The 14,762-nt window shown below is 42.3% G+C and overlaps 1 protein-coding gene across 3 annotated transcripts; it reads right to left on the bottom strand.

The window, feature by feature from the left end:
• Window positions 1-716: 716 nt before the first annotated feature.
• On the bottom strand, window positions 717-14,036 carry IFT52 (intraflagellar transport 52). Of its 3 annotated transcripts, XM_057414324.1 has the most exons (13): window positions 13,856-14,036; window positions 12,333-12,420; window positions 11,958-12,087; window positions 10,943-11,018; window positions 10,789-10,860; window positions 9,839-9,965; window positions 7,154-7,240; window positions 6,300-6,368; window positions 5,483-5,637; window positions 4,431-4,518; window positions 2,961-3,069; window positions 2,285-2,430; window positions 717-1,755 (listed from the first exon to the last, which is right to left on the bottom strand). In XM_057414324.1, the coding sequence occupies exons 1-13, from the start codon at window positions 13,972-13,974 to the stop codon at window positions 1,672-1,674; spliced, it is 1,350 nt and encodes a 449-aa protein (XP_057270307.1). In that variant the 5' UTR covers window positions 13,975-14,036; the 3' UTR covers window positions 717-1,671. The 3 variants fall into 3 exon arrangements, with proteins under 3 accessions (XP_057270307.1, XP_057270309.1, XP_057270308.1); XM_057414326.1 differs by lacking the exon at window positions 12,333-12,420 and having other exon boundaries at window positions 13,856-13,989; XM_057414325.1 differs by lacking the exon at window positions 2,285-2,430 and having other exon boundaries at window positions 1,671-1,755.
• Window positions 14,037-14,762: the final 726 nt, after the last annotated feature.

Below are 14,762 nucleotides of genomic sequence, written 5' to 3'. Positions count from 1 at the left end.
GCTCATTGGTTTCTTTCCCTTTCTAGTTTCATATTCTCTCTCCTTGTTATTTCCCTTATCATTATTATTAGTAGTTTTGTATTACACTCTAGTTATCAGACTGCTCTTATCTCAGCCCCTGGGGTTTACATTCTTTCCATTCTCTTCCCCATCCCTCTGGGAGCAGGGGCGAGGGAGGGAGGGAGCGAGCGAGCAGCTGCGTGGTGCCGAGTCACCGTCTGGGCTTAAACCATGACAACTATAAAAACCACAGGACAGTACAAACCAGATCCATAATGAGCAAGAGCATCACATTGTTTGGTTCAGCTACAGTGTTTGGTGTTGATACTGCAGAGGGAAAATGAAGAGTATCATGTAAATCTGTGGCTGCAATATACAAAGTATTCTGCATGACAAACAACCATGGCTTTAGAGAAAAATAAATGGAAGAAATGAAAAAATATCAAAGATGCTGCTATGAAAAAGGCATGCCTGCAGTGTAAGAAGATACAACCACCTCTGCTAACCTTGTCTGAACACGTCTCCACTGGTCAGTGACTTCACTGGTGCTTTGGGACTCCTCTAGAAAAACCTGCACCAAGCTGGCATATGAAGCATGAAGTAGTGTAAAATGTGGGATGAATGATGAACAGATCTCTTGCAAAAAGCAGCTTTGATGTTAAAAAACATGGCAGAAGAAGATAAAGCCCAGGTGTCATAAAGGCTACATAGAAGACTTGTGTGGGGGAGGAATTTATGTTTAACAGTTTAACTGTCAGACTGACATCCAAAATGTGGTATAAAAGTGCAATCTTACAAGTCCTTTCAACAAAGACATTCAGTATTAATGATGTTGACCAATCTTTTGTTCTCACTAATCATATGCTTGGCTCTATTTTGGCTGTGCACTGAGCTTCAACATTTCATGGTCAATAAATTGCACTTGACTTTCTGCTCTTGTGCATTACCTAGCTCAATATCTCTGGCTAGAGATCACATAACTGTAAGCAAAAATATTCCGGAGTTTCTGCACAGTACCACATTTTCTTAATAATAATCCTTTGAATCTTAAGTCTTTTTCATCCAAATGCTGTCCCCCTTCATTTCAGAACAATGTAGTTCCAGTCTTACGTGAGACAGCGATCTGCAATGATATCATTACTGCTTAATTTCAATTCTTCCCTTCCCTTCTCCTGTAACAAACACACCTCTCCTTGGTTCAGTTTGGCAGAGACAACAGGAGATGCCTCAGGGTGACAGACAGGCATTATTATCAGCAGCTTCTGTATTTATGGCTGTATTTTCTTTTGCACATTTCACCAACCAGAAGAACAATCTTTCCCCCAATTAAAAGTAATGTGTACAAACAGAACCCACAGTAAACTTTACTACAAGAAAATAAGCACTAGACCAGGAAGAAGGCGCCAACCCACATTTTCTTTGTATGAGATTTTTTTTTCCATAAATTATAAAATTATAGTTTTAATAAAGTAGAAAAATAGGAAATTACTTGGAAAGTGCTTTCAAAGTACAAGTTCTTCCACAAAAGGCATTAATTATCCAAACTACTACACATAAATTATTCCAATATTCAGAGAACTACTGGGATGGTCCCAATCAATACTGAACATGGAGGTTGTAAAAAAAAAAACCCACAAAAAAAACCCAAAACAAAACAAAAGTATATTTTGACTAAAATGCCTGTCTCAAACTAGGGAAAGTCACGTCTCGGTTACCATTCTGGAATCCAGCTTCACTTGTGTCAGTATCATGTTCCTTAGGAAAGGGAAAAGGAGAAAAAAATCATTAACAATAGAGTAGAAACTGATCTGATTTTTAGCTAAATTAGACTATTTGAGAAACAGGGAATACTTGTTAGTACAAACGGATGATCTGCTGATAAGCTCCAAATTTTGAAGCATCAAACTTACTAAGAATTATTTCTGCACACAGTAGCACCTGTGAGTAACACTGCTGGTTTTGCATCCACACTATAGCCCTGTGACCATTCATGAGGGCACACTGCTTTTAGTCCATGCACCACTGATGAACTGTATTTAGCTGAAATTACCAAAACTACACTTGCATGTATTAATCCTCCAATTAAAATAAATGAGAGAATTAATAAACTGAGCACCACACATGCTACACAGATCAACAGTCCACTGGTCTAATTTATTGTACAACGAACATCTTAACACCTCAGTGTACCTCTTGCCTGTGAGAAGCATAGCTGCTACAAAGATGCATCAGCCCAGTGCTGATACAATCAACTATCCACTTGTAATGCTGTTATTGAAAATACCTGGTTCAGTTTCTTAAACTCAACCACTTGTAAAAAGACGTGCTCCAGGATATGCTTGGCATCTTGCTTCTCCTTTGGGAGTTTACTTGTTACTCCTAAGATATCACCACATTTTCGTACATAAAACTCCAGGTCATCATCAGTACCTAAACAAGCATCCCAGAGAACAAGGCACTTTAATATCACAAATCTCTGTATTAACTGAGGAAAAGCTTACTACAAAGCTCTGTTTGGTGTTGGCATTCTGGGATGTTAAGTTCTATAACTAAGGTGAGTGGACTAGCCATGATGTACTCCAGCTAGTAGTACTCCAGCTAGTGGTACTCCAGTACCACTCCAGCTAGTAGTTTCTCATTTTGTTTAGACTTCAGGTGTATTTAGAATAATCTTCACATTTTAATTTCAAAGCATAAAAATTATAATCAGCAAGTGTGCACAGCAATTCATGCATGATATGGGAAACAGCAGGCAGAAACGTAACAAAATGTCATGTAAGAAACAAAGTAAAAAGGTATGGTACATAAAGTCCTATTAGCAATTTCCAATTTCACAGTTCAGAATGACAGTAGTGGATTTTCATAAACGAGGCTCATGGTTTAAAATCAGATACAGCAGTTTTTCCCCCAAAATTTGGACTTTCTATAGAAATGTATGAACAATCAGTCTTTCTGCTTACATTTGTTTGTAATCTCTGCAAGACGAGCTTTTTCAGAAGAAAACATTTCATCCAAGTCAAACAGTTCCAGAGGTGGAGGAGGCAATTCTCTGAAAGCAGGTGGAAAAACCTTGAAGAGAGGAATTCACATGGTTTATTGCCATGTATTTTTTCTACACATCTCTAAGACAACAGTCTGGGACTTAGATTGGACTTAAGAAACCTTTTGTAAAGTCAAATGCAACTCCAAAGCCCACAGTACAAAGAGACCCCTCTGTAAAATAAAAATGAATAAAATATAAATTTATAAATAAATATATATATAAATAAATATATAAAAATTCCATTTATATCTTGTAAAAATACCTGAATATTCCAAAATTGTCACAAATATGCCAGAGTCATCACCCAGCATCACAACTAGACATGCTACAATGGCAGTTTGTTTCCAGTTTTGCTCCATGAGACGCAGGTGATGGCTGAGGGAGCTGGGGTACTAGGCTCACTGTAATACCTCAATCTGGAAACATATGTCACATTTATTCTGGTAAGAGTATTTTCTTTTGCATGCAATCACCACATATGCCACAAGGCTGGATGAGGCTTTGAGCAACCTGGTCTAATGGAAGGTGCCCCTGCACCTTGGGAGGGGCTGGAACAGGGTAAGCTTTAAGGTCCAACCCAAACCATTCTATGAATCCATGAAGGTGGTCTTGTGTTTTTTAATGGCAGCACATGAGGCTAGTTGCACCCCTGCAGCTACAAGGATCTCAGTGATTACCTTCCTCAGTTGCCAAGGTAAGGAAGAACAGAGCCATGACGGCAAAACTCAAAAGGCACTTGCTTTCCCAAGTAAGTCTGACACTGCCATAGCTCATGTTGCTATTGCCAGCCCCAGTCTCTGCTGGTAAAAGTTTGGCCAGCCCTTGCCATAAAAGGCCAATACTCCACTTTTTACCTCCCCAGATGATTTGGAGATGGAAGAAGAGTGGGACAGCCTGGCTCCTCCCTTGGCAGCAGCTAGCACAACTTATACCACCACTACCTTCTGAACTACAATGTTTTTTTTCTCACAGCAAACGCTGAACCAGCACCTCACAAAACTGGAAGAAGCTGAAGGTTTATATACACAAGACATTCTGCTGTGGTACCAGGTGTTACATTTTCAAGCTCTGTTGATAAAATTAGAAGTGTAAATAAGTGCTCTTCCCTAACTTCCCTAAAATAATCATCCTGCAATGTATTCAACTCCAAAAGGATTACATATTACTACAGCATTTCTCACTCAAATGGGTTTTGGTTTGTTTTTTTTGGGGGGGACGGACTGTTGTTTTTTATGTTGTTGGGGGGGGGAGGGTGTTGGTTGGTTCTTTTTTGTGTGTATGTGTGTGGTTTGGTTTTTTGTGGTGTTTGTTTTTTTTTTTTAGAACTATGTATATGACACATGAAACAAGGGTTCTCCATGGCTGTATTAGCCAGTAGACTACTCACAGCTGGCTGGAGGACAGGTAGTGGAGTCTCAAATTGAGGTTGAATGAGTTGGAGAGGTTCATGTTTCACATTCAGCTGTTCATAAGCTCTGCAGCACAGAAAAAGACCAAGTGTGAGAGAAGAAATTACAACATCTATTTCCACTTGCAGGCTAGAGAGATGCAGTCCCTATAAGATTATGCACAGTCATAGCATAATACCTCAGGAATATCTGATTTTAGAAGGACCCCAGAGAACTTACACATGAGTAATAACTGACTTCTACAGCAAGCAAATTAGTGAAAATTACAAAGAGTAACAATAAGTTGATATGTAAGATGATAAAAAATAAAGGTACTGCACCTCTGTAGTTAAAACAACTTTTAAATGGAGGCATCAGGACAAAGTGATCCCATTGAAAAAGAGCAGACATGGGACTTCAGAAAGACTTTTCAGGAATTCCACTAGGAAAAACTATCTAAAAAATGTTACAGAATCAGGAGATCTCACTATGAACTCACATCTAGTGAAAATACAAAAAATACAGAGTAAGAAGAAAGAACGTCCGCAACAGAGTGGAATTTAATGGAATCTGTTTTAAGGCTGCTGCTACTTAATGTGTTCATACATGAGCTGGGCAACAAAGGATTTTTGAGGGACAAAGCTGCAGCAGTACAGACCTGGTAAAACAGTAGCAATCTTCAGACACAATTATTGGAAAATGCAATTCAGTAAATGCCAAGTAATTAAAAAATGGAAAAATAACCAGCTCTTGGTTATCACTCCAGAAAGTGCTCAACATCACTGCAGATAATTCTCCTAAAATATCAGTTCACTAAATCAGCAGTAGTCAGAAAAAAAGAATAAGCAATGTCAGAAACTACAGCTAAGACAAGAAGCAAGAGAAAATATCACTGTCACACTTGTACAATCAACCTTCTGGTACATCCATGTTCAGAATGCTGCCTAGAGCTCAGTCCCACCTGCTTTTAAGCACAAACAGAAAATGCATATATGGGATGGAAAAGGGAAGGGAAAGGAACAAGAATGGAAAGGAAATCACAGCTACTGACTTGATAACTGAAGGAAGGGCAGTTGTATCCATCTGATAAAGGGACATATCAAACAGCTTTGTGAAGTCTCTTGGGTTCTCATCTCCTTCCTGCAGACAGACTCTCAGCTGCTCAGACAGTGCGGCTGTATCTGGGAGCATGGTATAGTCTGAAATCTGAAAACACACACACAGATACACACACTTATGGTTTAAAAAGTCCAACCCATTTACATAGTCTCTCTCTGGTTTATCTCTCACCTGAAGTCTCATTTAGAAATAATTATTTCAATTTTCACCAGGTAGGATCCTTTGCAGCACAGCTTATTAGACTAGGAATCTGCACAAATCTCTCAGCTGTAAAGCTACTTGCCACAGGGCCACTGTTAATTCTTTGGAATTAAAAGAAACAGCTCACTAGTCACCTGTGCAAGACTTGTTCTTTTTATGTACACAGAGGATACAATTTTATCCCGTATGATATTTCCAAATAAAAACAGTGTTTGCATATGTCAGTTACAAAACCCCCAACAAAACCAACTAAAATTGCCAACAGGTTGATCCCTATCCATAAGCAGAAAATCTGCCTTCACTTCATGCACCTACATCTTGCCTGAGGGCTCAGAGGAAAGACTTCCACAAATGTAGTCTTGTAAAGAATAGCAACCTAAGTGTGAGAGATACAATACCATTACTTTTTATGCCTAAACTGTCTACTCAATCTTTGACCCTGAATAAAGGGTCTGCAACAACAGCCACCATGCAGCTGTGAACCATTTTCTGCTAAATACATAATTTGTGAAACTGGTGCTGCGACATCCTTATGATGGATCTCTTACCTCAGGATCGTCCTTATTCATCTGGTTCAAATGGATATCTGATGTCGTGAGCCATTGGAAAAGCACATCCTGGAGAAAGGCAAAATTTAAATTAATTTCAGGAGGGTCCAAGTAATCTTATATTATGCTTAAACATTCATATTAAATCCATAACATACTATGAAAAAGAAGGAGAAAAAGGGTACTATATCAAAGAATATCTATGGAGAAAATAAGAACTTTATTTGTATTTACATAAGGAAGCAACGATTCATGTCAATGAGCACACTCTGTACAAGGTGCATACTTTCCTCAGCAGGAAACTCCCCTTCTTACACAGCAGGTGACATATGCCGCTTTGGAAAGAGCATTACAACCTTCAGGTATCAGGAGCCATATATGTAAAGGTTTATTATTAATCAGTGGCCATAAGGAAGTGCTAAAGAAGCTAAGAAAAAGCAGTAAAGAAAAAACTCCAACACACTACTTCAATATTAATAACTAAAGAGGTGAACAGAAGTAGGAAAAACTTTTCAAAGTCCTGTAAGGTAAATAAGAAACTCCATCTTTAAAAACCTCTTCCTGTTAGTTGTGCTGTGACAACCTCCTCAGGATGTTCGTACTGGGTTAGAATCTCCATACTGAATCCATTTCAAAGCTGTCTTGCTCTAACATGAAGCTTGTGAGTGAGCCTGTTTTGTTTTGTTTGTTTGTTTTTTTTTTTTTTTTTTTTTTTTTTTTTTTTTTGGGGGGGGGGGGGGGGGGGGGGGGGGTTTGTTTTTTTTTTACTTTTTTAAGAAAACCTTAAGGAAAAAAAAAGAACCAAACTCCCAAACCCAGACCAACCAAAACAACAACAAAAAAAAAAACCTTACCATAATCTTCCCATTTTCTTCTTTATCTAAATATTGATCACTGAACATGTGGGAAGAGCCCAGCGCTGCCATCTTTCCACCCTGATTCTATCAACAAAGAATACAATATAGCAAAAAAATCTTCCAGATCTTCCAAATCAGTTTTGGGAAAATTGTTAATGCTGCCTAATTAGAAAGTGATTTAAAGAAACAAAGAAATAGGAAAACTTGGAATAAGTAGTGGCGAAAGCAGTTTCAAACTTGGCAAGCTCACAGGAGCACGACACAATAGCATAAACACTTAGAATGCTGCTAAGGTTCACAGATTTATTAAAAATACTGATCTGCATTATGTAAGAGTAGACGGACAACTGACCGAGCCTTAAGAAGATACTCATGAGACATCTTTGGAATTCTTCTCTAAGATTACTCTTAATCCTTCCAGGAAGACATACACAAGAAACCGTAAGTTTTCAAGAGGTCAAGGAACCCTGCAATGCTCCTGCACCGACTATGAAACTCATCCCATGATATAACCATACATACTGCTGTAACAAATATGAAGATACCTGAAACAAAGCTCCAGTTTGTTCAAAAAATGTTTCATGTTTTGTACTCCTTGTTTTGCAAGGTTTTAACCCAAGTTCCACATGCCTTATCCACGATAGCACTTTCAGTTGCTATTCTTTACTGGATCTCTTTTTCATTTTGAGATCTTGTTTTCCTTCTACCAAGTTTCTCTGCTCTGCCTGAGAACTTCTGTCTCTGCCTTCATCTTCCACCCTTGTGCCTAAAATTTCCTTGAGGCAGAAAGGAAAAATGATGCCACCTATTTGACATTCATGTCACAGTACTAGATCAAAGGAAGAACACTTCAGTAATCAACTCATGAACTACACATTATATAGATTTCACTTGCAGCATAATGTAGTTGTTATAATTCTTATAAGAGAGCATGCCCCTCCATACCCACTAGGTGAGGCACATGAGGCCCCACATAAACAGGCAGTCTTGAAATAAGAATGTCAACCAGCAAGGCTATAATCCCAGTAGAGTTCTCATACAGAATCATGGAATGGTTTGGGTTGGAATGGACCTTAAATATTATTCAGTTCCAATCCCCTGCCATGGGCAGCAGCACCTTCCACTGGACCAGGCTGCCCAAAGCCCCATTCAACCTGGCTTTGAACCCATCCAATCTGGCCAAATCCCATCCAACCTGGCCTTGAGTTAAGGCCTTTGCAGAACTTAGATGACTTATCTTGCAAAAAGACAATTTCATCATTAATGCACATAATCTCAGATTATCATGGGTTCAAAACTAGACATGAGTCTGGGGAGTCCATTGGATCTATGTGCAAATACTGTGTGCATGAAGGGATTTTATTATATCTTACTCCGACAGCTGCAGACAAAATGCAAACAGTAAGTGTACTCATACATTCACTTCATGCTGCTGTATTGTGTTTATGGACTTTATTCAGCCACAACATGGGGGGGATGAACTTGGGCATCCTTAGATGCCCAACTAACAAAGATATCAAAAAAACATAGTAGGTTAGAAACTCATCTACATAGCAAAAAATGTGTTCATGTGTTTACCTTTGTCAACAATATTAATCCTTTGTTTGCACTTATTAACTACTACTAGATTTATGGTTGGGTTTATAAGTTAACAGGGCTGGATGGGTTACACTACATACAACATCTACTGGTCCCAAGGTGACAGATCTCTTCCTTAACACAATATGATGTATTGATGAAGCTAATTATAATCTTACTTAATAAATGACCATTAAAGGGGGGGGGGGGGGGGGGGGGAAACAACAAATTTCAAAGAAGAACTAAAAATATCCATCTATCAACCAAAGAACATAATCTTTGCTGACTACCAAACTATCCTCTGAATCCCATGCAAAGAAGTTTACCATAAAAGAAGACAGGCTCATCAGGAGTTTGCAGATACATCAAAACCAGAATCATAGACTCAGATGGATTGGAAAAGACCTTTAAGATCATCAAGTCCAATTGTTCTTCAGCACTGCCAAGGCCACCACTAACCTGTATCACTGAGGGCCTCATCTACACGGTTAGTGAACACTTCCAGGGACGGTGACTCCAGCCCTGCCCTGGGCAGCCTGTTCCAATGCCTGAGCACCCTTTTGAGGAAGGAATTGTTCCTCATCTCCACCTAAACCTCTCCTGGCACAGCTTGAGGCCATTTCTTCTTGTCCTGTCACTTGTTTCTTGGGAGCAGAGACCAGCCCCCTGCTGGCTCCATCCTCCTGCCAGGCAGCTGTAGAGAGCAATAAGGTCCCCCCCAGAGCCTTCTCTTCTCCAGACTAAACTCCCCCAAGTCCCCATCACACTTGTGCTCCAGACCCTTCACCAGCTCCATTGCTCTTCTCTGGCCCTGCTCCAGCACGTCAATGTCTGTCTTGTAGTGATGGGCTCAGAGCTGAACACAGGATTCCGCATGTGGCCTCACCAGTGCCCAGTACAGGGGGACAATCACTGCCCTGGTCCTGCTGGCCACACTTAACGCTGATACAGGCCAGGATACTGTTGGCCTTCCTGGCTACCTGGTCACACTGCAGGCTCATGTTCAGACAGCAAGAACTCGGTCTGTAAGTACTCCCAGAAGACACACTAACAATTTCCGCGGGGGGTAGGAGAATGCATGCTTTGTTACATGCAGAATCATACCTCATGCTGATAGAAAGCAAGAATAGGCCTGTTGAGTGGGAAGCAGACAGATCCTGTTGACAGAATAGCCACTGCTGGCTTCATCACATTCAGTGTGGCACCAAATGGATACACAAAAGTGAGAGCTCTGCAGAAAATACAGGAACTCTGTAAGTATCTGGTATGGATCTGTACCTGTATGGATCAGGTAGGCATAAAACTCAGTGTGTCTGCCTGAAGTGCACACCGATTTGTCTTCAGTAAGGAAAAAGGAACACTTGATTTCTGCTAGCACATTCTTGTACCTGAGGGATATTTAACTCACAGATGAATATATATTCTGGAACAAAATAAAAAAAAAACAACCCACAACAAAACAAAACAAAAAAACCAAAACCCCAAAACCAGCCCCAAATGGTTTTACATTTACATTTTTCCTTGCAGTCAACCACATGGTCATTTATTAGTTCTAGGAAATAACTAGCAACACAGAATACAAACATTTATAGTTACAGAAAAGCTGTATTCTTCTCAATGCCTCTTCTCTCCTCTGTAGCACAAAGGGATGGAAAAGTAGAAAACTGCAAGAAATGTTTATCTTACCCTGGCTTAAGCCTCTTCAAAAACATGTAGGTCTGCTCATGCCTGTAGCCAGACCACCCCCTATTGAGAGGTTACTCTTATTTACATTGTTTAATCAAATTCAATTCCACAGAATAGGGACAAAAAGATCCAGTTGCGAGAGTAGTAATTCCCTTCAAAATCTATCACTCCTGTTCCTTTGCTGGTTATCAAGCGCTACTAAACAGATCTTCCTTTCCAGATAAACCCTTGAGGAACAAGAAGCTGAGAGAGAAATATATTGGAAAACCTCAACACAAGTACAATATACTCCTGCTAGGTTACAAACTGGGTAATTCTGAGTTATTCACAGTATTTTCACATCAGCTTTCTCAAGGGAAAACACTTACTGTGAGTCACGTCTGCTCCCATCTTCATCTGTTGTCTCAAGCACTGTTTTTCTTGCAGATTCACTGATTCCCCTACAAGATGTTGAAGAGCAAAACTTACTGAAAACAATACGGACTGTAAGAGTTTAAAGATTTATATACCCCAAATATTTACCTATTCAAAACTCCATCAGAGATTAGTGCTTCTTTTGGGTGGTAGTACTTGTAATATACATTTCGTACTACAGCATCTTGAAGAAAGAAAAAAATTAAGAAATTTACACCTTAGCTGATCAGTGTACTAGATACACCAATGAAACATGAGTTTAGCTCTTGGATTTCCCGAGTGTTTGCTTCTAACACCAGAAAGTTGACGCGTGGCTCTCAAAAGGACCCAAATCAGCCTTCACTACTGTTTCCTTTTGGACATCCAGATTTAGAACAAGAATGTATCTGCAAGTTCAAATAAAAATGTGAAAAATAAGCACATCTCCTGCGTCTTCTGCAAAGCAGAAGAGGCAAAAGGATTCAGTAAAGAGTATGTATCAAGTTTTACAAGCAGCAGGGTGCTGGAACTAGATGATCTTGAAGGTCCCTTCTAATCCAAACCACTCTATGATTCTAAGTTAATTCTTTTTTTATACATCTTCCAAAAGCATGATGAATCAAACACTGTTGATGCAAAAAAAGGCTTACTCTAGAAATGCCACCAAAGACCCTGAAAATACTTTATGTACACTGAGATATAGTTGCTTTGTTTGGGTATTTTTCCATATTGGCAGTGGAAAAACTAATGAGTGGCATTCTATTGGTCTCCTAAAGAAAAGAGCCACTGTTTTTTCAGTGTGAGTGATTCAATCCAATAAAACAGATGGAAAAATATTTGAAATGAGAGGCTTTTTATCCAAGAAATGTCACTATAATTAATTTTTGTTAGTAAATACCATTAAATCTACAACTAGAGCAAAGGAAGGAAGATGGCTATGTTATTAAGGCATTCTGCCCATGGAAAGCCCTTAGTGTGCTCCAGTATTACACTGCCAGGTATATCTAGATTTCAAGAAAAAGAATCTTAGACCAACAGGTACTTTGTGAGAGGGATCTGCCTGGCTTTCATCTACAAAGGCTGAACCTGCTCTTTAGATTTTGCTGAGGACAGATGAGCAAGAGCTATCAGTGAGCCCCATTACCATTATTGAAAACAATCCCATACTCTTCTAGCAGAAAGTTAATATTTGTGCCATATCGGGACTCGCCACCTTCTCTCAGCATCACCAGGATGGCTCCACCATCCTCCAGGAATTTCTTCAGAACAGAAAACTGGAAAACAGCAAAGAACAAACATGAAAAGCTACACAAAAGACTGCAGGAAGTTACAAGGAGAAGAGGGAAGGTGAATGATTCTGACGGCTTGCATTTCACTTATCCTGTGAGAAATTCATATTTCAGTTGGTGTAAATTCATTTAAAGCAGTACAGTGCAAATTCTTCTGGGTTGTTCTTTCTATTTTGCATTAAGCAAATCTTAAAACATACTTAATTTGCAGACAACTACTGACTTCTTACCTCAGCAGCACTGAACTTTAATCTTGGGCCTGCTGTAATCCACAATTTTACCCCAAACAGTTTCTCAGATGTGATCTCATCTTTTAAGCTGTGAATAAAGACATGCATTATTCTTGGATCTAATCCTGGACTGCATCTTTTCTGTCTTTATATAGCTGGTTTTTTTTTTAAAGGACTGCCAAACACAAAGCAAATCATTTCAGTCACTTTGCACCTTTTTTTAAAGTTGACAAGCAAAACCAATCCTTACAAATTTCAACCCACTAAAAGGTAAAGCTTCTCTAACAAGGTACAGTGGCAGATCCAGTACTGGCATAAACTGCCACATCTGCTATTAAACCTGCCACCTAATGAGCTTCCTCTTATTTTTTATTTTTTGCTCTGGACACATTTTGTAGTGGACAGATAGGCAATATCATATGTACAAGGGCTGCTATGTTTTTATCTCAAAACCCCAAATCAAGATAGGCTTAAAACTTGTATCAGAAGTTGCACCCTTATAATTTACACTCCATCTCTTCCACAGATCATAGAATCCCAGCCTGGTTTGTGTTGGAAGGGACCTTAAAGCTTGTCCAGTTCCAACCCCTGCCATGGGCAGGGACCCCTTCCACTAGAGCAGCTTGCTCCAAGCCCCTGTGTCCAACCTGGCCTTGAACACTGCCAGGGATGGGGCAGCCACAGCTTCTCTGGGCACCCTGTGCCAGCGCCTCAGCACCCTCACAGGGAAGAGCTTCTGCCTAAGAGCTCATCTCAGTCTCCCCTCTGGCAGGTTCAAGCCATTCCCCTTGGCCTGTCCCTGCAGGCCCTTGTCCCAAGCCCCTCTCCAGCTTTCCTGCAGCCCCTTTAGGCACTGGAGCTGCTCTAAGGTCTCCCCTTGAGAAGCCTTCTCTTGTCCAGGCTGACCCAGCCCAGCTCTCTCAGCCTGGCTCCAGAGCAGAGCTGCCCCAGCCCTCTCAGCAGCTCCGTGGCTTCCTCTGGACTCGCTCCAGCAGCTCCACATCCCTCTTGTGCTGCTGCCCCAGAGCTGGATCAGGACTGCAGGGGGGGATTTCCCAAGAGAATAGCGGGGAAGAATCCCCTCCCAGAGATGCTGCTCACACTCTGGGGGTGCAGCCCAGAAGAGGGGGGCTTCTAGGCTCAAGCGCACAGTGAAGCCAGGTCATGGGGAGCTTGTTATTGACCAACACCCCCAAGTCCTTCTCCTCAGTGCGGCTCCATTCAGTGTTCCGCAGCGTTTGTCTGTGCTTGGGACTGACCCAACTCGGGGGCAGGACCAGATACGATAGCTGGAAGCTCCAAACTCATCTATGCACAAGGGAGTTGCAGCTAATGCCAGAGAGCGCAATCACTGCAAAAACCGATCTTTGCTTATGACGCAACCCGAAACTATTCGGGCACCCAAAAACCATCACATACATCTTGGGATCTCTGCCGGTAAACTAGGCCGGTGGGGTGAGGCGCCCAACCCCTTGCCTCAGGTGCAGCCCATCAGCTGAGCTGGTCACGACACTGCCCCTCACCTCTGAACCTTCCAGTTACCGCGAAGCCTTTTCCGCAGGGATTTGTAGCCGCTGGCGAGAGTGAAAGCCTCCCCTTTGGACGCATTGAAGACGATGGCGTTCCGGAGGCCCCCCTCCATGTGGCGACCCGGGGCTACCACAGGGTGCACCGAAGGACGGCAGCTCCGGCCACGTGAAGTGAAGGGAAGTGAAGGGAAGGGAACCCAACCCGAGCCCCCGAGCCCGCGCTCCAGACGCGGGCAGCGCGCACCCGCCACCCCCAACCACCGCGCTCCACCCGGCAACGCGGGACAGCGGAGGCGCATGCGCCGAGTGCATCACCCCGAACGCGGGAGCGCTACCTCGGATTGCTCCATTCCCCGGCGGGGGGGGGGGGCGGGACGGTACCACTGCGGCAGGCTGGGAGGGAAGCGGGCCTCCGCGCACCGCCCCGCGGGGCCGGGCACTTGCCCCAGGTGCCCCCCGCCTCTAGGTACCGTCAGGCTGATCCCGGCTCCGGGAAGGGCGGAGCGCTGGCCGCTGAGCGCTTGGGGTCAGCTCCCGAGCAGCCGGCCCCTAACCCCTCAAGCAGCTGCGCCCTCCAGCAGCAAGCTGCTGGGCCACAGTACCAGCCAAGCCCCGTGCTGAGAGCCTGAAATGGGGATGCTTCAGACATTTAAGCTGAACAAGGCCCCGCGACTCCGCGTGCAGGCACGGGTCAGGCTACAGCCGCGCTACAGCACAGCGGGAATCCCACCGCTGCCCTCAGCCCTTCCTTACACGCGAGCAGCGGAAGGACAGGCGTGTGTGCGCTTTAATACAAACCACAGCGTGGTGCAGGTGCCTGCAGAAGGTACAAGGTAACCGGTAAAACAAACGACTGCTGCAGCACAAGCTTAACAGCATGAGCATCGCACAGCTTGTAGGA

Source organism: Pezoporus wallicus, unplaced genomic scaffold, assembly GCF_028554395.1.
Source record: "Pezoporus wallicus isolate ANWC-B61680 ecotype Strahan unplaced genomic scaffold, APGP_CSIRO_Pwel_v1 contig_6631, whole genome shotgun sequence".
Classification (NCBI taxonomy): domain Eukaryota; kingdom Metazoa; phylum Chordata; class Aves; order Psittaciformes; family Psittacidae; genus Pezoporus; species Pezoporus wallicus.
This window is presented reverse-complemented; position numbering and strand designations above follow the sequence as displayed.

What these genes read in the sequence shown, in the direction of transcription:
- IFT52 (XM_057414324.1), bottom strand. Translation starts at nt 13,974, where the DNA reads ATGGAGGGGGGCCTCCGGAACGCCATCGTCTTCAATGCGTCCAAAGGG. An exon ending in TACCTGTCCTCCAGCCAGCT is followed by an intron (nt 3,070 to 4,430) that starts GTGAGTAGTCTA and finishes CCTCTCTTCAAG; the next exon opens with GTTTTTCCACCTGCTTTCAG. An exon ending in TGCAGAGATTACAAACAAAT is followed by an intron (nt 2,431 to 2,960) that starts GTAAGCAGAAAG and finishes ATGCTTGTTTAG; the next exon opens with GTACTGATGATGACCTGGAG.